The sequence below is a fragment of the Cibotium barometz genome, chromosome 47 (assembly GCF_041138505.1).
Source record: "Cibotium barometz isolate CiBa-2024 chromosome 47, ASM4113850v1, whole genome shotgun sequence".
NCBI classification, from domain to species: Eukaryota; Viridiplantae; Streptophyta; class Polypodiopsida; order Cyatheales; family Cibotiaceae; genus Cibotium; species Cibotium barometz.
The window spans coordinates 39873018-39896208 of record NC_141092.1 but is presented as its reverse complement, the minus strand read 5'-3'; the positions used below and the strand labels follow the sequence as shown (position 1 = coordinate 39896208).

Genomic DNA, 23191 nt, shown 5'->3' with positions numbered 1-23191 from the left:
TGAGAGTAACTCCAAGTCATGGACGGCATAATTTCTCTCATGTGTTTTGAATTTTTTGGATTCGTAGGCCTCTACATAACCTTCCTGCATAAGAGCACCACCTAAGGCAAACCCACTGGCATCAGTAAACTACCTCAAAAGGTTTGGTAAAATCTAGCAATTTAAGGATAGGGTTGGTTACTAAGGCTGGCTTTAGTTTATCAAAGGCACTCTGACACATTTCAATCCACTGAAAAAGGGTACTCTTCTTGAGAAGGTTAGTTAAAGGGGATGCTATTTGAGCATACCTGGGTATAAAGATCCTATACCATCCGGTTAATCCTAGGAATCCTCTGACTTCTTTTATCATCTTGGGTTCCAGCCAATCTATGACGGCTTGGATCTTTGCGGGATCAGGAGAAATCCCATCGTTTGATACTATGAATCCCAAGTATTTCATGTGGTCGACAAAGAAAGAACACTTGCTCTTCTTTGCAAAGAGTTGGTGTTTCCTTAGGATTTCCGGGACCTTGCGCACATGTTCTTCATGATCTGCAGCATTCTTTGAGTACACCAAGATAGCATCAAAGAAGACAAGAACAAAATCATCCAAGTATTCTCTGAGAATACCTTGCATAAGACGATTAAATGTCACAGGGGCATTAGTCAATCTAAACAGCATGACTGTGAACTCATAATGCCCATAGCGAGTATTGAATGCTGTCTTTGGGATGTCATGTTCCTTGATTCTGATCTAGTAGTACCCGGATTTGAGATCTATCTTTGTGAACATTTGGGTCCCACTTAGCCGATCCAGCAGTTCATCAATCCTAGGGATAGGATACTTATTTTTAATCGTCGTTAATTGATTCAATCCTCTGTATAGTCAATACAGAGTCTTAGCGTTCCATCTTTCTTCTTTTGAAAGAGAACGGGCATACCCCAAGGTGAGATGGGTCTGACGAATCTCTACTCTAACAATTGTCTTAATTGTTCCTTGAGTTCTATGGCTTCAAGGCCTAGCATTTTGTATGCACACTGGGCTACTGGCTGGGCTCCGGGGGTTAAATCGACCTCATGATCTACTTCGCGAGAAGAGGAATCTCAGTCAGCTCTTCAAGGAACACATCTGCATACTCACTTAACCACTCTGGTTCTTTAGCCTTGCATTTTATATCTACTGGATTCATCTTAATGACATAAATAGCTTGCCTCTTTCTGAGCCCTTTTAACAATTTAGAAGCCTTCACTAATTGCAGCACTAGGGATCTGAAAATTCCAGTTCCTTGAACTTTATTCCCATGAAGGCCAAGGAAAGAGATGGTTCCATTGTAACAGTAAATGTCAGCCTTATTCTTATGGAGCCAATCCATTCCAAGGATTTCATCATAGACTCCCAAGGGTAGGACTCTAAACTGGCACTCTGCTATGTTCCCATCTAGATTAAATTGAATACGGTCTATCTCAAGGTGTGTGAAAAGAATCTTTCCACTGGCCAATTCCACTTGCATAGGTTTCCCTGATTTTTTATTTAGGACTAATTTACGCAGACATCCTTGGGGAAATAAAAGAATGAGTACTGCCTGAATCAATCAAAAGCTTGAATTGCTTACCCTGGTACTCTGCTGGAGTCCGAAGGACTAAAAATTGATGATTTTCCCTGATGCTCTATTGCGGCATAGATCTGTGCTTTTTCTTCCTCCACTTCCTCAGCTATAATGACGGCTCTAGCTGCTGCAGTGTGAGGTGGAACTCTCTCTCTCTCTTTGATTTCCCGAATTCCGGGAGGGAGTTCGGAGACTGCTTTGCATGGAGGCTGCAAGCTGAACTGGCACTCTTCAAGGGTTACCCTGGATTTGGCGCGGGGGACCTTGATTGGACTGATACGAAAGAGTCTGTCTCTAAATTTTGGGACCCTGGCTTCATTGGCCCACAGAAGGAGATGGGAAATCCTTGAGCTGGTGCCCAAACCCCTGACATTCGAAGAACCTGTTCTCACTTCAAAGCTCTTCCCTCTGCATTCTTGAAAGAGCCGGAGTTCCTGAGAAAGAACTTCGAGGGAAAGGTCTTCCTTCATTCTTGAAACTTCCCGACTCCAAATTCTGGTTGGGACCTTGGTGTCTCTTTGGAGGCGGAAGGTTGGAGGAACTTCCCGGTGTCTGGAATCTCTTGAAGGATGAGGGAGCTGGCTTTGGCGGGACTTGAACATTGAAAGCTTTGGCAAAGTCCGTCACCATTTTTATAGCTTCTTCCATGGAGACTGGCTTGGCATTCTTGATCAAGGTGTCTAAAGGTTTGTTCATTCCCCAAATTAACCTGGCCATGAGTTGCTCTTCATCTAGCGGTGGTGAGTACTTGAGGAGAAGAGTAAATGCCTGGTGATATTCTTCAATGGTTTTTCTCCCCTAGTTTAGCTCTAAGAATTCATTCATTTTGGTTTCTAAAAATATGGGGGGATAAAATCTCTTCCTTAGATAGGCTTTAAGATCATTCCAGGACTGGGTATTCCTATCTAGGTTGGTGTCGCAATGGTTTCTCCATGCCACCCTGGTTGTTTCCACAATTTTCAGCCTAACAAGAGCCATTTTGCTCCTCTCGTTGTATCCGGTGACATCAAAATATTCCTCCATGGCTTCAACCCACTTCTCCACCACAGCCTCGCCCAAGTTCTCCCCTTCACCTTTGAAGGGTCCTGGCTGAGTTCTGTGAAGAGCCTTGCAAACGTCGAGATCAAGCTCTTCTTCATCCAGTGAGAGGATCTGGCTGACGGCCACGGTTCCCTCGCCTCATGATTCTACCAAAAATGATACATTATTAAATTTTTATTTTGATTTCGTCCACGAGATCCTAAGACTTAAGAGGTTCAAAAAATAATTTCTTAAACAAGATAAACGATCTTATTGGAGATCTATGTTATATGTCCGAGTAACAAATTTTTTTTCATTAATTCGTCATCATATAATAAACAATCACTTATATAATAGGGAATTTTTTTCCACAAAACATTTCTTTATTTATATAAAGGTTGCAATATGCATCTCGGCTCTAGAAATCAAAATCTCCTCGAGAGACGCATGATGACTAGGGCACAACTTCCCATAAGCTCTCACTTGAAAGAAAGCTATGGAGGCTCACTCTCCTATATATATATATCAAAAGACCGAGGCCGGGATCGTGGGTCAATTGGGGTTTTTTCTTTTCAAAATTTTTTTCTCCAATTAAAAAATCTTTCCTCTCCACACGTTTGGTTTTTTCTTTTCAAAATAAAATTTAATTTTTTATTTTTTTATTTTTTTATTTTTTAAAATTATTATTTTTTATTTTTTATTTTTTGAGATAAGTTTTCTAGGGTTTCTTTCTAGGTTTCAGCCTTGGCCGCGGCGCGGTTCGCACACAGCACAGGTCTGGGGATTCAGAAATCCCCCTCGCACGCAGAAAACCAGATAACAAAACACACGCCCACACGCGGAGCGGAAAAATAACAAAAGAAACAGAAATGCAGAAGACAAATTGCAGAAACAGATTGCAAAACACGGAAACACCTCAACAACAAACACACAGTCGCTTTCCTGCAGTGTAAATCAAACTTCACGCAGCAGCCCGAGCTGTAAACTGGAGCTTGGTGTAGGGTAACTCCTCGGCAGCAGCGCCAAAAATGTACGCTTTTGCCGCATAGGTCGTAGCTGGGGACTCCGTATGCGAGCCACGAATGGCTGCAAGCATACAACCAGGGAAGGAAGCTCAAGTAGAATGCAAAGGGTGTGTCACTCACCGCTCAACCGCCGCCTTGAAGGATTCCCGCGTCGCAGTGAAGAAGGAGCCGCCGTCGCCGCTCTACTGCCTCTCCGCCGCCGTGCCGCTACACAGTGCTCGATCGCTCTCTCACTCTCTCTCTCTCTCTGTCACACGCAGGAGAAGGAAACCAAAGAGATAAGGCAAGAGCACTCTTGTATTCACAACACAGGAGAATGAGGATTTTAGGATTACATTTGGCTCTTATAGGTGACTTGGCCGTTCACACTTGACCGATCCTAACCCTTATCCTATTGATATTCAAGGTGCGCCTCTCATCGGCGATCACCCAATCCCTTCATCCTTAACATATGGTGCTGACAAGCCCGGCCCATGACTCAGAATATTTAAACTAATGACGTAAAACATAGTACGTTTGAATGTCCGTCATAGGTTAACAAGCTCTCACGAAATAGAGAAAAGGAACTCAAATTTTGATGCATTTGGAGCATGTTTTTGGCAAAAACCAATGCATTGATGGATTACACACATACCTAGGTGTGTTGGGTACTTGTATACCTCATCAATTAGCAACATAAACACTTACAAATCCCCCTACAGTAGGCGGCGCAGGCTGGACAGAGAAACATAGCATATTTCACACTATTTTGCAAAGTGGAGGATCAAAATCAACTCTTGTGCTTGACATATTCCAAAATTGGGTTAGCAATTAGTTGCTGCACACACTTGAGAAGAAGGCTATATGATTGGATTGATCAATTATCATCAATTGAGCTAGAAATGAGCTGATTAAAAAGGCTGTCTACTGGTTGTTGTTGCAGAGAAACAGAGTGTGATTAATCGACTAATTACTCTTTGGTCTTAAACAATTGGACTAATTCCTTTTACATGGAGTTAGTGGATACCATTGCTAAGCTAATGAATGCCTGGTTGCTCAATTTGGACAAAGATTGAAGAAATTAGAGCAAAATTACTACTGGTTTTATTGGTTTTTCCCAAAACAGAGAAAGGGATTTGATAAAATTGATATGTACGCATGTTGGATGGTGTTGATATTTAACATTGAGGTTGTTTAGGTGTCAATGCAAGTTACCTATACTTGATTGCACCACTACATTGCATTTTGGAGCCTCGAAAAGCGCATCAAAATAGGGTATCTTGGACTACATGAGCCAGTTCATTTTGGATGCATACAGGTTGATTTTCTACATCAAATTTGAAGATTGTTGGCTACTTTGGAGTATCTGGAACACTCATTGGAGTGTGGTTGAGCTGAGGAAGGCTTGTTTACAGTGTATGCAAGGTGTTTTTGCATTGAGCAATATGTCGGATAATCCAGTACAGATTGTTGGTGAAAAGCTGGATAGGAAGAACTTCCAGGCATCATGGAAGTACAAGATCAAAAGTTTCTTGAAGGGAAAAGGTTTTTGGAATCTCATTACAGGTGCTGAGCCAGAGCCGGAACTACCCCGACAACCTACACAGCAGAGCAGGTTATTGCTCATAAGCAATGGTCAGAAAGAGCATTCCAAGTGTTGCATTATCTGTCTATATGTATTTCGGATGCTATGCTCATACACATACATGATGCTGAGAATCCCAAGGATGCATGGGATACATTGGTGAAGTTGTTTGATACAGACACGAGTGCTCGCAAGTCTCAGTTGACAACGAATACATAATGTGAAGCAGAATAGAAGGAGCATCCATGATTATATACAAGAGATAAAGAAGTTTGCAGATGCATTGGCAGCAATCAAATCTTTTGATACATCCATCTCGGTTCGGAGTACAGGTTTACCAGACTTTGATGAGTTGGTTTCACTCTTGCTTGTTGAGGAAATCAAACTCAGTGATTCCTTTCAGGATGCATCTACTAGCCATGATGATAATGGTAGAAATCAGGCTTTCTATTCGCAAAGAGGCTTTAGAGGTAGGGGAGATTCGCATCACGTGGCCGTGGTAATGGTCGTGGATGCATGACAGGTCACCACAATAGAATTTTCAGCCTTCATATGGTGCTAGAGGTGGTCGTGGATATACACCTCAGAGAGGCAGAGGTAATCCTCGTGGTAGAGGACGTTGGCAAGGCCAACAAACATCTATGCAAGATGTGGAATGCCATTACTGTGGGAAATTTGGTCATATGGCAAGAGATTGTTTCCGCAAACAGAATGATTTGAGAGGGGGTAGAGCATAACATCGTGGAAATTATGCACAACATAGTGGTGGAAATTATGCATCAAGCAGTAATGATGGCACTGCAAATCACTTGTTTGCCATGAAACATATTGTGGGATCTATGATGACAAATGCTGAAAATGATGACACTTGGTATATGGACTCTGGAGCATCAAACCATATGACTTGTCATGGTGAATGGTTTGAGCATATGAAGCCTATGGATGTGAAAGGCTATGTGGAGACAGGAGATGATACTCAGCATGCCATTACACATATTGGAAGTGTACCATTGGTTATGCACAATGGTCAAACAAAATCCATGTCAGATGTGCCTTCGATTACAAAAAGCTTGGCCTCAGTTGGTCAAACAAAATCCATGTCAGATGTATTGTATACAAAAAGCTTGGCCTCAGTTGGTCAAATGGTGGAACAGGGATTACAGGTTCGTTTCAACGAGCATGGTTGCTTCGTTGAGGATTTCAAACATGGATGTAGAGTCATTGCTAAAGGCAAGAAAGAAGGCAGGTTGTTTAAGCTGGATGCTGGAATTCCTGAGTTAAAATCAGCCATGTTCTCTAAAATCAGCCATGTTCTCTAAAAGCAAAAATGTGGTACAGGACATTGATATGTGGCATAAGAGGATTGGACATGTCAATATACAAAGGTTAAAGAACATGTAGGCAAGAGGCATTGTTAGTGGGCTGCCTAGATTCAAGTATGATGGGAATATGCATGTTTGTGAAGCCTGTCAGTTTGGAAAGCAGGCAAGGTTGCGGTTCCCTAGAGAAGGCAACATGAGTAGCAAGCCACTTGAGATAGTACATAGTGATGTATGGGGTCCTGCACAAAACCCATCCATCAAAAGCAGTTTATATTATGTGACATTCATTGATGATTTCAGCAGAATGACATGGATATACTTTCTCAGAGAGGAGTGAAGTGTTGGAAAAGTTTATGGATTTCAAAGCTTTTGCAGAGAAGCAATATGGTTCTTGGATAAAATGTTTGAGGACAGATGGAGGTGGTGAATACACCTCAAACGCTTTTGAGCATTTCTTGAGAAAGCATGGAATAAGAAGGCAATTGACTTGCAGGTATACACCTTAGCAAAATGGTGTGGCTGAGAGAAAGAATAGAGTCATATGTGAAGTGGCTAGGGCAATGCTCAATGAAAAGAGCATGCCAGATTATTATTGGGCAGAAGCATGTGCTACTGCAGTGTATATACTGAATAAGACACCTACAGTAGCCATACATGGAAGTACGCCAGAGATGCAGCTTACAGGTTTTAGGCCAGACATTGGACACCTCAAAGTTTTTGGATGCATAGCTTATGTACATGTGCCTGACGATGTGCCTGACGAGAGAAGGAGGAAGTTGGATCCTAAGGCAGAAAAGTGTGTGTTTGTTGGATATGCACAGGATCGGAAGGCATACAAATTTTATAATCCACAAACTAGACAAGTGGTTATCTCACGAGATGTGGTGTTTGATGAGCTTGCTAGTTGGTACAAAGCTAAGGATGAGGGTGTCATTGAGTCACTTGAAGCTGATGTGCCTGTGAACTTGTCACAAGCAAGTTCTACTTCTACTTCTATGTGTCTGGGCCAGCAGCAGTAGAGGCTGAGAGTAGTACTGTACGTCCATGGTCAGGATGTTTGAGGCATGAGAGTGTGAGCACTGGGAGTAGTGCTATGGATAAAGGAAAGAAGAAGGTTGAAGGAATTGGAATTACAGGTTATGAGTCATCAAGTTCAGAGAGTTTGGATGAGGAGCTTGGCATACTTGTTTTACGCACACCTGGTGCAAGGCAGGATAGATATGTGCCACCACATGCTAGAGTGACAGGTGTTCAGAGTGATCCGCATGCATTGCGAAGATCCCAAAGGGTCAGATATCCAGTTGACAGGTTGACATATCGAGATTTTGCTATACATTATGCATATATGACTTCTTTGGTGAAGCATGTGAAACCTACATGCTATACAGAAGCTATTGGAAAGCATGTATGGGAGAAAGCAATGGATGTTGAGATGGACGCATTGGTTCATAATGACACATGGGATTTGGTTGCATTACCACATGATAAAAATGTCATTGGTTGTAAATAGGTTTACAAAGTGAAATGCAAGTCTGATGGTTCCATTGAGCGACATAAAGCAAGATTGGTAGCTACGGGTTATGCACAAACCCAAGGTTTGGACTATGATGAAACATTTAGTCCAGTGGCAAAGATGGGAACAGTGAGAGCAGTCATTGCTATGGCTGCTATGGGAACAGTGAGAGCAGTCATTGCTATGGCTGCAGCTAATGGTTGGGAAATGCATCAAATGGATGTGGAAAATGCATTTCTAAATGGTGATCTACAAGAGGAAGTGTATATGGCACAGCCAGAAGGATATGTACATCCAAGATATCCCACTCATGTATGCAGATTGAAAAAGGCATTATATGGTTTGAAGCAAGCACCTCGTGCTTGGAGTGATAAGATGAGCAGAGCAGATTCTTCACTCTATGTGAAGAAAACAGATCATGGGATTGTTTTACTTGTCATCTATGTGGATGACTTGATTATCACAGGTGATCATGGTACAGATGTGATGCATGTCAAGAAAGCATTGAGTGGGCAATTTGACATGAAAGACCTTGGTGAATTGAGATACTTTGGAATTGAAGTGATCAAAGATCATGCAGGTACATGGTTAGTGCAGCGCCAATATGCATTGGATATGTTGGCAAAATATGGCATGACAGGGTGTAAGCCTATGAGTACATCTTTGGAGCAAAATGTGGAGTTACGAGCTGATTTTGGTGAGGAGTTGGATGATCCATCTATGTACAGAAAGATGGTTGGTAGTCTCATTTACATGACTATCACACGCCCGGATTTGAGTTATGCTATGGGGCTAGTAAGCCAGTTTATGCAGAGCCCCAGAAAACCTCATTTGGATGCAGTGAGACGCATTATGCGATATGTGAAGACCACTGCACATTATGGTCTTCTATATGAGAATGGTAAAGGCTTGGATATACATGGCTACACAGATGCTGATTGGGCAGGTAGCTCATATGATAGGAGGTCTACTAGTGGTTATGCCTTTACACTTGGAAGTGCCGTGGTGAGTTGGAGTAGCAAGAAGCAACCTACAGTTGCTTTATCTAGTACAGAGGCTGAATACAGGGATGCAGCCATTGCTACTTGTTGTGAGGGAATTTGGTTAAAGAAAAATCTTTAAAGTAATGGTTGATTCCACAGCCATGACATTGTGGTGTCACTGGCAGGCGTTTCTCTTGAGGGCATTCAACCACTCTATGGGGTCCTTAGTAGAGGAAACACTAAAGAGGTGGTTTCCCAGTGACTGCACCTATAGTGTGCACAAGTGGTTTAGGATCCATGTGAGGCACCGGCAAAGGTAGATAAGGTGTTAGGGGTGCCTCTGGGATGGCAAAGCACATGGGCTCTACAGGTTAAGCAATGGACCGTGTTTGAATCTTTCCACACGAGCAATGGGGTTTGCCTCGAGAGGCAACGGTTGGAATGCAAAGATTGGTATTGGAGAAGGTCGTGGTGGCGCGTTGTGTGAGTAGTTAGTTTGGGGTGGTGCCACCAATAAGGCTTGGGGCCTGGAAGGAGAAGAAGGTAATGTTATTTACAAATGAGATGTTTTGTGTCATTGGAGTGGTGGCAAATTATGTGGAATATCTTTCTTGCATGTTGTCATCGAGAAAGATCGCCCATTTGTTGCAAGCTTAATCAAAGGTGGAGGGGTCTTTGACCAATGTGTGGTCGCGTGAAGCTTTGGATTGTACAAGCCCAAGAGGAAACGGTCCATTAATTGTTTATCACTCAATTTTCCCTTACTTTGCAACGCGAATCAAGGTACTTGATGTGTGCAATGTAGTCGCGTAAGGTTTTCTCTGGTTTTTATTCTAATTGGAATAATTGGATTACGGGGCTCCATTTGGGCCCGTAGGGTGTAAACCCAAGAATGAAGGCCTCTCTCACGGCTTTGAAAGTTCCTTTGTGCCGAGGGTCCATGGATTGGAACCATTGCACAGCCTTACCTTCAAGGCTAAGTCCAAGGAGATAGACTTTGGTTGCAACGTTGAAGATTTCAAATGCCTAACAAATTTGATTAAAGACCTCGAGGTGGAATATGGGGTCTCCAATGTCGTGGAATTTTGGCAAAAGTTTGAAAATTTTCACCCACATAGGTTGTGTATGTGATGGTTGTGGGTGCAAGTGTTGTGACACTCCCCTTCCTAGAGTTTGTGCTAAGCTCTCGAAATGTCGAGTTGGGGCACATGTGGATGTGGTACAAGGGTGGGGGGTTGGAATAGATCCACAGTTACAGGGGTAGATACATGAGTGGACACGGGGTGACTATTCAAGTCGAGGTGCATGTAGGGAGATGCACTACTAAATGAGTGCGCTTCAAAAATCATTTTGCCTTCACGGCCAAACATGTTTGGCATGGGGGCCACATGAGAATGTGCAATGGTGGCTGGGGGGGGGGGGGGGGGGGGGGGGCAAATGGAATGGAGGTTGCGAGAGCATGCAACCACGATCGAAAGGTGTCCATGGTGTGCAGGGAAGCCTAGAGAAGCTTCAAACGGTGCACGTGTGGGCCCGAAATAGGGGTTTTGGCTCACTTTTGTCTCGCATGTGAACACACCCGTAAGGTAAAAAATGGTCTTTCGAGAGGTTTCATGCACGTAAAAACGACTCTAGTGAGTCAAGGGGAGAGACCATAATTACCTTTAAATATTTGGAAAGAAATACGAACCATGTGATTTCAAATGATACCACCTCATTATCTCTATCCTCCACGCACATTGATAATATCTCATATCCACCATCTAGGAGTGGATTTACATGCTCTCTTCACACACCCCCTTAGTACAAGAACTTGACCATCTTGGCAACACATTTCCAACACCCCCCCTTGGTGACATCTTGGAAACTTGGGTGAGAGGTACACAACATAGGCATCTAGGCCTAACCAGGCATCTTTGCCTCACAACTAGCCATCTTGGCCTTACACATAAACTAGGCATCTTTGCCTTACAACAATCTACCATGACTACATCCTTAGTGCCAGCAGCAGCAGCAGGTAGAGGCAAAACAAATAGGACAAGGGGTAGGGGAAATTCCATAGCTTCAAAAAAGTCTTTCGATGTCCTCCCTTGGATAGGAGGCTTCTACCACATTCTCTTATTGAGATTGATTCTTGGACCAACAGTTACTTTGCATGTGTCCCAGCTTCCCACACACAGTGCATTCAAGCTTTGGTTTGTTCTTGAACTTGCTTGTGTTGAATGTGTGACCCAACTTGCCACAATGATTGCATCTAGGCTTACATTCCCTTTTACCAGCATAGAATGCCAAGTTCCTTGATGAGGACGCTCCATTTTCATTCTTGCTTTTCTTCTTTTTCTCATGGTCAAGCAGTGAGGTTGTACATCATTCAAGGTTCAATTTGAGTTATTTGTTTGACAAGATTTCAACTATGTTGGCATACTCTTATTTCCTTTCAAGCAAGATAGTCTTAGCTTCATCATCATCAAGTACTTTACCAATGGTAGAAAATTGTTGTTTTATACTTTTATACTTGTTGATGTGGCTTGTTAGATCAAGACATTTACCTAGGTTGAGTTGATACAATTGCATCAGCAAGTGAACTTTGGATTGCTTTGCTTGTGTGCCAAATAGTTTATTTAGCTCTTTCCATACCTCCTTCACCTTCTCAATCCTAGTGATATGATGAATGACCTCATCATCTAATGCAAGTGCTATAAGTCCCAAGGCTCTCTCATTTTTGTCATCCCATGAGGTTCCTAGGCTTGCTTGAGTGTCCCTCCCTTGAATTATTCCCCATAGATTTTTCTTCATGAGTGCATACATGATTTTTGACTACCACGTGTGAAAACTCATACCACTAAACTTGAAGATGTCATCTCAGGCCATGATGAATAGGGGGTCTTACCAATGATGTCCATGTCTATGTGGTGGTACCTTGGCAGTGTCTACCCTTTACAATGTTGGGCTCAATGAGACTTATGAATAATCGTACACAAACTTGCCTTAATGTAGAGAGAACTTACACACACGAATAAGTGGGTGAGTCTCATCTACTCCAACTCAAAATTCTAACTCAGATCTATAACACTACATTCCCCAAGATTCTCACAAGCTACTATCACACATCAATAGCATACCACACCCCAAAAAGGACTTAGCAAAAGCACCATAGTAGATCACAATTACTAGATGGGGTGGTGATCAAGGAATTTAAGGATTCTTTTGAGCTTGGTTTGTTCCAATCACATGTGTATGTGTGTCCCACAATTAGACTCAGTAAGAAATTGATTTATGTTTATAGCCCTTAATGTGTTGATGAGTAGAGAAAATTCACCACATTAAAACCTCAAGAAAATAATTCACCACATTAAAACCTTAGCAAATTGACTCAGAGGGGGAGAATGAGAAAAACCTAGTCGTGAGGGTAGTGCTTCCTTTTTGTTTTCCATGAGCCTCCAAGAATCGTCGTGAACCTCCTCCACTTCTTCTTTGTTAGGGTTAGGGTTTACTTTGGTGTACTGCCTTGCGCTGGCTCCCTGCTTCACACCTTGCACCTTGCATTGGCTCCCAACCTTTCCTTGCACCTTGCGCTGGCTCCCAACCTTTCCTTGCTTCACACCGTGCGTCTTGCTCTTGGATCCCAACGTCTCCTTGCTTCACACCGTGTGCCTCCTTGAGCTGGCTCCCAACCGCCCAGCCCCTCCGCTTCTTTGGGCCTTGCTGCCGATGCCTCGCCCACCAACCACTTACTTTTATCTTGGCTGGCGGTCTGCTTCTCCACCACGCATGGCCTATGGCCTGCCTACTTGCGCTTCCCCCAGTCGCTTTTTCTCACAATCTTCTCACCTAGCCTGCGCATATGTATCCGATCGCTCCATCCGGACCGAGGCACATGATCTCCAAAAAGTTCGACCGGTAGTAAAAAACTTGACGGACGTCACTAAGCCTTCACCTGGGTTTTTTCCTTTCGCTTCTCGTTACTGTGCGTTGTGCTCCACACCCTTGCTTTTCTTGGTGGCCCTTCGTGCACTGCTGCCCAATGCTCTTGGCTGCTTCTCTCACCTTCGCTTGCTCCTCCTTCTTGCCTATGGCCTGTCTACTGGGCATGCTTTTGTTTTTCATACTTTATGCCCCTTTTTTCTTTAAAATTTTTGTTATGCCTTTATTTTTATTTTGTTTCCTTTCTTTGTTTATTTTCCTACTCTTTATATAACCCAACTAATCCTACACTAACCCTATCTACCTAATCTAGATAGCATTATAATTAATCTTACCATATATTAACTAATTAATATTTAATCACTAATATTAACTACTAACTAATACCAACACTAATTCAAAACTCTAATTAATATTAACCTTAGACTAATACTAACTTAACTAACATTAAATATTATCCTCAGTAATCTGTTAGCCATAATTAATAATAATACTAACTATTTTAACACTAACTAATAAAGAAAAAAACACCAAAATGCTAGAACATCACACAACCAAAACACAAAGCAATCTACTCTTACCTAATCCTATAACGTAACCAAAGAATTAGTCATATCTTCAAAGAAAACCACTCATACTGACAAAATCTATCCTCTTGAATGCAAACGGGCAGAAGTGTGGTGCAATATTTTCATTTTGGTGTGACTCTTGGTTTCAATCACTACATGAATCTTGAACCATGTGGCCAAAGAAAACAAACTCCACATAAGAGCTTCAAAAATGCTAAGGAATGGCTACCATTCCCTGGCAGTGGCGCCATGGAAAGCTTAAATACACAACACTCACTAACACAAGGCTATCCAAGTGAAGAGTACTCACCTTTTGTGTGTCATGGGAACTTAGTAGCTTACATGCCATCTCATGGAAGAGGCAACGGCACGAATGTAAGCTAGCACTTAAGAAGACCCACCTCACCATGAAAGTTGTCTATATAGAACTAGGCACTCCTTATTGTTGCAAGACCATGCTCCACTGTGCAAAGAAAATAGCTTACTCTCACTCTCTCACTAGTAAGACATGGCAAGACTAAGAGGGTAAGAGGATAAAACTCACACACGCTCACTCTCATGCTACCAAGAGAATAAGAGGATAGGAGGGTAGAGAGCTAGAGCACAAGGAGCAAGAGCACACCCTTAGTCAACACTCAAGTGAATGTCCCTTTCTCATTAGAGAAATTCACTTATATACAAGGGAGTTATAATTTTGGGCGTCCGCACCCAATAACTCATTAGGCGCCCACTTATTATCTAACCTTGTCTAGGCTAGTCTAAGCACACATTGAATGAATGCCATCTCTTTTACTTGGCTCGGTCATCCCTTGAGTACATCATTAAGTGCAATTATGTAGAAATACAATGATTGGAACAAGTTATTAATTCCCTCTTAGGTGGACAACACATAGGTGAGGATGGACAAGGATCTTTTAGGCAATGTCCATTACGTGTGTACATCCTTTAGTGACTTTGCACTGCTTGTGCATACTTCTGGCTTGTTATAGATGGCTCAGTTCTACTTGTGACCAATGCACACTGCTACTAAGCTTGTCATACATGCAAGTGTGCATTGTTGATGCATGTCGATGGTCTGGGTTAACCTCCTCGAGGTTAACAATATGCATGTAGCATATTGTTAACCTTGAGTTAACAATATACTACGTGCATATGTTGGACACTAAGTTGGGTATGAGTTTATCTGATCATCCAGTCTGATGTTGACAAATAAAATGTATAAATTAGACCAAGGAAGACTTTCTCACACTACTTACCTTTACTATGCTCCTGTCTTGTTGTAGTGAAAGTACACACTCTAGGAATATGTAAGATATCAAAAAAAAAGGATGGTAATTTTTATATGCTTCCTAACAAATACACATACATAAGGAGGTTTTAATCCATAACTTTGGTCCAAAAAGTTGTAGTTTCCTTACCTCTAAATTTATAAAAGGGGTGTAGCTAATATATCAAATTTAACAAATAAGAGAATTTTTAAATACCTCTCAATGTACATAATATACAAGGTTTTTATATAGTAAGCCTCACAATGCTCGCCGGAGAGTCACAATACACATTGCAATATGCCTTGCTATAATCTTCACAATAAGCCTTCCAAAAAGAAAAACTTATTGCACAATATTTACCTTTGTCTTATTCTAGTGAAAGTACACACTCTAAGCCATCAAATTCTAGTGTCCATTCCCTATGCTACATGGCATTCCTTGATTCTCTATCATCTTAGGAGGTTCACCTAGGAATATGTAAGATATTAAGAAAAGGGATGCTATTTTTTACAGGCTTACTAACAAATATGCATACATTAGGAGGTTTTTAATCCATAGATTTGGTCCAAAAAAGTGTAGTTTCATTCGACAAGAATATCCAAGTAGCTTATGTTTCTGTTACTTCTTATTTCCTTTTCCCTTGGGTACAATCCCATTTGTTTCTATTTCTTTTGGAGTAACAATTTCCTCCTTGGAGGGCTTATATAGGGAATCACCATTTGAGCTTCCTAGAGTCTTTTGAAGGCATCCACGCTTGTCCCCTTCTAGGTGAACTTAAAAGTGCAATTCCCCCTTCTTCTACTTGGAGGACTTACTTGGAGGGCTTCTTGTCCTTTAGGGAATTACTTTGAGGGCTTCTTATCCTTGGGAGTCTAACTCCCGTCCATGTTCTCTACATTCAAAGAATGATCTATGTATTAGTTGTTATTTCAATGAAAATGATTGTTTCATAGATGAATACTTACCATGGTAAAGGGGATTCTTGTCCTAAATATTTTAATTATGGATATGGATTCTAAGAATCAAAGCACTTCTTTCATGGTCCAAAGCACCTCTTTCATGGTCAATTAGAGAATGTCATCATCGTTGCGAGGAGGAGATTGGTCGGTACGTCAACCTAGTTAGCTCAGCTCGTGGCTCGGTGGGGATAGCCAAGACGGTGGGCTCATCCAGCCCTATGGATATAGCAATTGGCCATGTATCATTGCCACTTTAGGGAGGCTCTCTATCTCCTCCTCATGAAAAAAACCAAAACTATTTTGTGAAGCTTACAACAAAATACAAAACAATCTAGACCAATAAAAACTTGAAATGCACATAAGAGCTTGGATCATTTACCGACAAGTGGAATGCAACAAACTCCAACAACTACATGTTGGCCTTGTCCATCTAAATGTCAACTCATCACTCCACAAACATAGCATGTCCAACATGTTTCTAGCAAGATTCAACGAATGCAATTAGGCCATCAAACTTGGGCATAGAAGAGAACAACTTAAAGGTGCTAGCTCACTTGTGAGGATACAAATCATGGGAGTTCTTAAAAATTTTACAATAAGAGGAATAAAACTTGCAAGAAGCAGTTTCCTTGTTCTTTTATTATGGAGGTACAATCTACTCTTGAAAGCTCACAACCACCCAAAAACCCTTGAGATTAATCTCACTTGATATTATCCTCACTCCCATTTTTTAGTCATAGAAATTACAATGACTTTACGTGAAGGTCTTTTGAGTCCTTTAGAATGATGAGGATATTTTTTTCTTTGCACAAAATTATCTTTGAATTCTTTAATTTCACCCTTTGAAAAGCATGTCACACCAACTTTTAGTTGAGAGCACCCATGAAAGTAGTTGCCATATTTTGGGATCATACCTTCCAATTGGTGTAAACTAGAAAATTCTCCACATAATGTCTTTTCAATCTTTTTAAACCTTTGAAAAATGCTTTAGAGTCAAATTCCATCATTCAGGCCTTTAAGTTAAAACTTGACACAAATTTCTAGGTGAAAACAATATTTTAACATCGCTCTTTCGCATACTTTTGATTGCGATTAGAGCATCAAGATGGCTAATCCCACACAAAATTGCTAGAATAGAAGTTGTTTCGTTTCATCATCACTTTTTCCCAATAATAGTTGCATTTTCTATTCAAAACTAGCTCACAAAATGGTTAAAAACCAATATTACAATGCCTTCAAAACAAATTCTATCATAAACAATTGTTGATTATGTTGTAAATTTGGAGAAAACTATGAAAATAAAAGGAGACATGGCATTTGTACCAAAAGGTTGTGTTCTCATAAAGTGATCTTCTTAATTCTCAAGTACATAATTAAAATATAATGTAGGTATATTTGCATAATTATTGTGTTATATTAATTTCCATTACGTTTAGTGTACATAGGATGATCTGATACATGGGGACATGGAGGATTCGGATTATGGAGAGAATGAAGATGATGATGATGAAGGGGAAGAATATCAAAGCGATGAAGACCTACAACAATGAAGAAGATGATGATGACTGATCTCCCATCCTTTAAGTTCTTTTTTTTTTGCTTGTAATATTTAGTCGTAAACTATTTGTACTTAATCTATTTTGTTGGCCATGGGCTTTGAGTTCAATTTGTAATGACCATATGTTGAACTCTAATATATATGCAACTATTTTTACTTCCTCTACTTTGTTGGCCATGGGCATGGAGTTCATTTTGTAATGGACATATCTTTGAACTCTAATGTGCATGTGTGAATGCACACACACTCTTGCTCTCTCTGACTATCTCTCTCTCAATAAAACTAGGGTAGACTGGGGAGTCACCGGAGTCTAGTGATTATAACAGTCCCAGTCTCTAGGCTAGATTTTTTTTATTTTTTTATTTTTTTGCGGTTCGCTGTGTTAGCACCGCTTGATAAATCTGTCATAGACATGTAGGCAGAGCTTGAGCTTGACCTCACCCTTGTGGTCTCAGAAAAGGCAGCGTTTGGACTTGAGTAAGCAATGCCATTTATGCTGCCCTATGGGATTTTCTGTCCTCGTCTTCTCACCTTGCATCTTTGGACTGCAAAGGACAGACCTGAAGAAAGGATCCTAGAGAACTACCTGAGAGCTCACTACACAAAGCATCCCTAGCATGTACCCAAACTTATGGTAAAACATCACCAACATGAATCCTCCCAATCTTAAGGCCATATAGGGAGGTAGTGAGAGCAGACAAGGTTATGCTCGTAGTGGAATGTCGGTAATGGCATGATGAACTGCCTATATAGGAAGTGTTATTCATATGTACAGGGTCTGTCCTACTCTTCATGTAAGGCAACAAAGCAAGAAGTGATGGTTTGCTATGCAACAAGTGAAGGTTTTATATACAGACACCACCACCTTGCATGAGGAAACGTTGGGCTGAGCACAGAGGATTGAAAAAGAGGTCATATGCATGCAACACGATGATTTTATGTGTGAGATAGATGCTTCCAACAACTATTAAAAAAAATGCAAAAGTTCATCATTGACTTCTGATTCATTGCAAGATCGCTTAATTTCTCTCTTATAGCTTGAAAAATTGACACAAGAAATGCAAAACAAAGACCTACCTGAGATAGAACAAATAAAACCAAAATTTAAAACCACAAAAATGCAAGACGGCATATGCCATAGCCCAAACTTTCCAAGGTCGCTTTTTCGTGTTTATCAATCCTGAAACCTTAAATGTGCAGTTGCTGGGGTTAAAAGTAGGTAAAAGGGATTAGGGTTTCCAAAGTTGGCAGTTGTGTTAGGGTTTCTGCTTTCTGTACTGCGGAATCATTTGCGATAATAAAAGCCCTTCTGAATTGTTGTTGGAATTCTTGATCTTGTTTGACCAGACGAAGCCCCAGTAACTTTCAACCTCCTGGATCTTCAGAGCAATCTTCTCTGCCAAAACATCATCTCCTACCAAATCCACATTCATTGCAATGTACCCAATAACTAAGTCCCAATAAAAATGGGCTTACAAAGTGGAGCACACTCATAAAATGGGCTGATTTGTGACCACTAGCTTTTCACAAGCTCCAAAAAGCGTGTAAGTCTCTTCATAGTCCAGCTGCAATAAGCAGCATCTCCATTCTTCTCCTGCCTGTCTTGCCCCTATTCCCACATACATTTCTCGCGTGCTTCCCCTGATTTCCTGCAATCCCCCCTCCAGTAAAGGCCAGTGTACTTTCTGCCTCATGGTGGTCCTTCCTCCACAGGTGATCCCTTGATGTTTACCCTTAACCTCTCTGATCTCTCTAACCTCTTTCCTCCCTGCTCAAGGACAAGTTAACGCTTGGCTTGTTTAACAATCATGTAAGGCCATTGCATCTTAAGAGCATTAGCTTCAGAAAACAACACATAAAAAGGCCTTAAACTCAACAAAGCTACAGTCAAGTTCTGTTAGGCCATGTCTCTTCCGAAATAAATCTTGCTGGACAAATCTGCCTCCAAAGACACCTCCATAAAGTTCTGCAATCGCTAAACCCATTAGGACAGTAAGACAGTTGCTTTCTTCAGTGTCATCTCCTTAAGCATAAAAAGAGCCTTCTTTTAATTATAACTTTGGGGAAAATTATGCTGCATGTTCAAGATCCTTGCCCGCATGAAAGGGAGAAGAGTCCTTGATCGTGGATCAACAAACCAGAAAGAAATGTGAGGTCTTTGTGAGGAGTCAAGAACGTTGCTTCAAGTCAAGCCATTAAATTGAAACCAAAATTGTTTGGCATTTCCCTAGGTTGCGAACAGCTCCTCCTCTTCAATGAAGAACGAGGCTTCCATCTGAAAGTCCAGAGTTTTTCTATTCAACTGGTCTTGCTCCTGCCCTAAAGCCAAGGCCCTCATTTTACCTAGCACCTTGGTTGCATCAACCTCCCTGCCAGCTGCAACGTAAATGTTCGAAAGGATTACATAAGGAGCAGGGTGATGTGGGTCAAGTTCATATAAATGTTTGGCTATACGTTCTCCTCGCTCCACATCAGCCAGGTGTCTGCAGGCACCAAGCAAAACCAAAAAAGATAGGCCTGTAGGTTGGAAAGGCATTTCATTGTCTAGGGCTTCTGCCTCCATTAAGCATCCTGACCTTCCAAGTAGGTCAGTCATGCAATCATGATGATCTACATCAAGAGAAACGCCCTTATGATCATTCAGCGATATAAAGAAATGGCAGCCATCATCAACCAACCCAGCATGGCTACATGCTGTAAGAACACCAAGAAAGGTAACCTTGCTTGGTGCAAAGCCTTTGAGCTGCATTTTCTCATAAAATTGGACAGCCTCTTTCCCCAACCCATGCTGAGCAAATGCTGTAATGACAGCATTCCATGAAACCAAATCCCGATTAGGCATTTGATCAAAAACGCTGAGTGAAGTTTCTAGGTTGCCACACTTAGCATACATGGTAACAAGGGCATTCCCCATGTGAATATCTATCTCTATTCCACTATCGAGAATAAACGCATGCATCTGCTTGCCTTCGGCTAGTGCCATCTGGCTGGTACATGCAGCGAGGCCACTGATAAAGGTGACCTTGTCTGGCTGTACTCTATTCTCATGCATTTTGTCAAAAAGCCGTAGGGCTTCCTTGCTGTATCCTTCTTGAGCATAAGTAGATATCATGGAAGTCCAAGAAACAACATCCCGCATGGGCATTTTGTCAAAAACACATTGTGCATCATCTAGTCTATTACGCTTGCCATACATGCTGAGAAGCGCATTTCCAATGACAATGTCCGACTCAAATCCTTTCTTAACAATGCAAGCATGCATATGCCTACCTTCAGCTGGTGCTACCAGGCTGGCACATGCATCGACAATGCTGACAAAGGTAATATTGTCTGCGTTCAGGCCTTTTTGCTGCATTGAGCCAAACAACTGTATGGCCTCCTTGCCTAATCCATGTTGTGCATACACGGCAATCAAGGCATTCCAGGTAATGATGTTTGGATTTGGCATTTTGTCGAATATGCTGCGAGCATCCTCCAGGCTGCCACATCTTCCATGCATATCTAGAAGGGCAGTTCCTACAACAATATCCAACTCAAATCCCTTTTCCAATATGTAGGCATGCAACTGCTTGCCTCCCACTAGCAGTCCATGGTTTGCACATGCATCCACCATGCTTGTAAAGGTGACCTTATCTGGTCTCAATCCTTCCATTTGCATTCGATCAAACAAATGAAAGGCCAACGTGCCTTGTTTATGATGAATAGATGCTACAATTATGGCATTCCATGCTACAATATCCCGACAGGTCATCCTGTCAAAAACATCTTGCGCATCCTTCAGTCTGCCACACTTCCCATAGAAGTTCACAAGAGCAGTCTCAAGAACAACATCACCCATGGATCCACCTTCTTCAATGCGGGCATGGACCCTCTTGCCTTCAGCTATGGCTAACTGGCTAGCACAAGCAGATAGAATGCTGATAAAGGTGACCCTGTTTGGTGAGATACCTTCCTCTTGCATTCCTTCAAACAGTCGGAGGGCTGCATTGCCATAGCCATGCTTTGCATAAACAGTAATCATGGCAGACCACGAGACCAAGTCGCGGTGTGGCATGAGGTCAAAGATATTCAGTGCATCCTCTGCGCTAGCGCACTTGCCATACATGTTCACAAGGGCATTCCCAACGCTGGTGTCTTCCTCAATGGGACCCCGTGAGATCCGAGCATGAATGTGCTTACCATAAACAAGGTCTGGTAGGTTTGCGCATATACTGAGTATGCATATGAATGTGTCCTTGTCTGCCATCACTCCTTCCTGGTGCATTTGGTGGGAAAGTTGGAGGGCCTTCAGGACCTGCCCATGTCGGGCATGTGCTCTGATGGTGGAGTTCCACAGGCCGAGCTCTAAACTTGCCATGCAAGTGTAACATTCTCCAGCATCACATAGGGGCCAAATCTGCTGCGGGTAAAGTCATCATGAACGAGCTTTCTGTGGTAAACAGGATCCGATGCCCTGTTGCTGCAAGTGTGAGACAGGACACCGGATCGAAAGACGCGGTTGGTGGTGCCAGGGCTGCTTCCCATGGTGATGAGGCCCTACACTTGCTTTCTGCATCTCGACTCACAGTCCCAACACAGCATGTGCCGCCTGCTGACGGACGATTTCCGGAGAGAGCCATTTTGCTCCGGTTCTCCCACGCAAGCTTCGCCATGGCTGTAACCAAGGGAAATAATTATCACTACATTTGATGGAAGATTTAATTGGAATCATGCTAAGGTTAATTACTTTAATAAAAACTACGAGTGCACAATCAACGAATTGACTTTTTCACAACTTTGTGTGATATATAGATTTCTAGATTCCATTAATGCGTACATACTTTCTTTTCCTCTCTTTTTTTGTGTTTGTAGAGAGGGTACTGAAAGAAACACTATGAGAAGGATGGCATTGTTTGTATGGTTCGCAACTTGTGAAACTACTTTTCAAAGCTTAAAGATGCTAACCTCAGTCCCAATTTTGATTCCATTGGATTAGACAAAGATTTTCCATATGTTTGTTGATGTTGCACTTTCGATGTGGCCACCATTAGATGTTTGTTGATGTTGCACTTTGTAGATGCACTTTCGATGTGGCTGCCATTAAAAGTGTATTGATGCAGAGAGGAAGTATTCCACGATAGAAAGAGAAGCACTTGGAATGATTTACTCCATTAACAAGGCTATCTAAAGCAAAGAGAAACTATTCCCATGACATAAAGAGAAGCACTCTGAATGATCTACTCCATCAACAAGTTTTGCCACTACTTGCTTGCAAATGAGTTTGTGTTTCATATAGATCGTCAAGCCATTCTTGTCCATAAGCCCAACCTAGCAGGAAAGCTCACAAGATGGATGCTATTGTTGTAGTACACATTCAACATCTGCCACATATCGGGTAACCATAATAATGTACATAGTCGCAGGGGGATAGATTTCGGTGAAGGCGCAAAAGGTGTACAAGACCATTACTAGATGCATCGATGTTTGTGTTATCCATCAAGGAGGCCAACTTGTTTAGTATCTGTCAAGGAGTATTTGTCAAGGAGGCTAACTCGTATGATGAAATGCTAATGTTCATCATGGAGGGAGATTTTCAAGGTCTACATGTCACGAAAAACGCTAGCACTTTGCAATAGAAGTGGCAAGATCCCTCTATAAAATTAGAGTGGATCAAGTGCTCCAATGATGTGTCCCAGATCATGAAAATGAAGTTGTGTTGATAGAAGCACACCAACACATATCCGATGGACACTTCTCTCGTGACATCACAGGTAAGAAGATTATCCAAGCTAGACTTGGCTAGCCAATAGTTCTCAAGGATGCCTAAAAGTAAGCTAAGGAGTGTGATATCTATCAATGCTTAGGCCAACCATTTGCTCAAGGTAGAATGCCACACAATTGTATCCTCCCTCAAACCATTT

The 23191-nt window shown here is 41.8% G+C and overlaps 1 protein-coding gene across 1 annotated transcript; it reads right to left on the bottom strand.

Moving 5' to 3' along the window:
* Positions 1-18308: 18308 nt before the first annotated feature.
* On the bottom strand, positions 18309-22009 carry LOC147611669 (pentatricopeptide repeat-containing protein At3g09040, mitochondrial-like). Its single transcript, XM_086784706.1, has one exon. It carries the CDS (start codon positions 21646-21648, stop codon positions 19519-19521), a length of 2130 nt encoding a protein of 709 aa, XP_086640832.1. The 5' UTR covers positions 21649-22009; the 3' UTR covers positions 18309-19518.
* Between the last annotated feature and the right edge of the window lie 1182 nt (positions 22010-23191).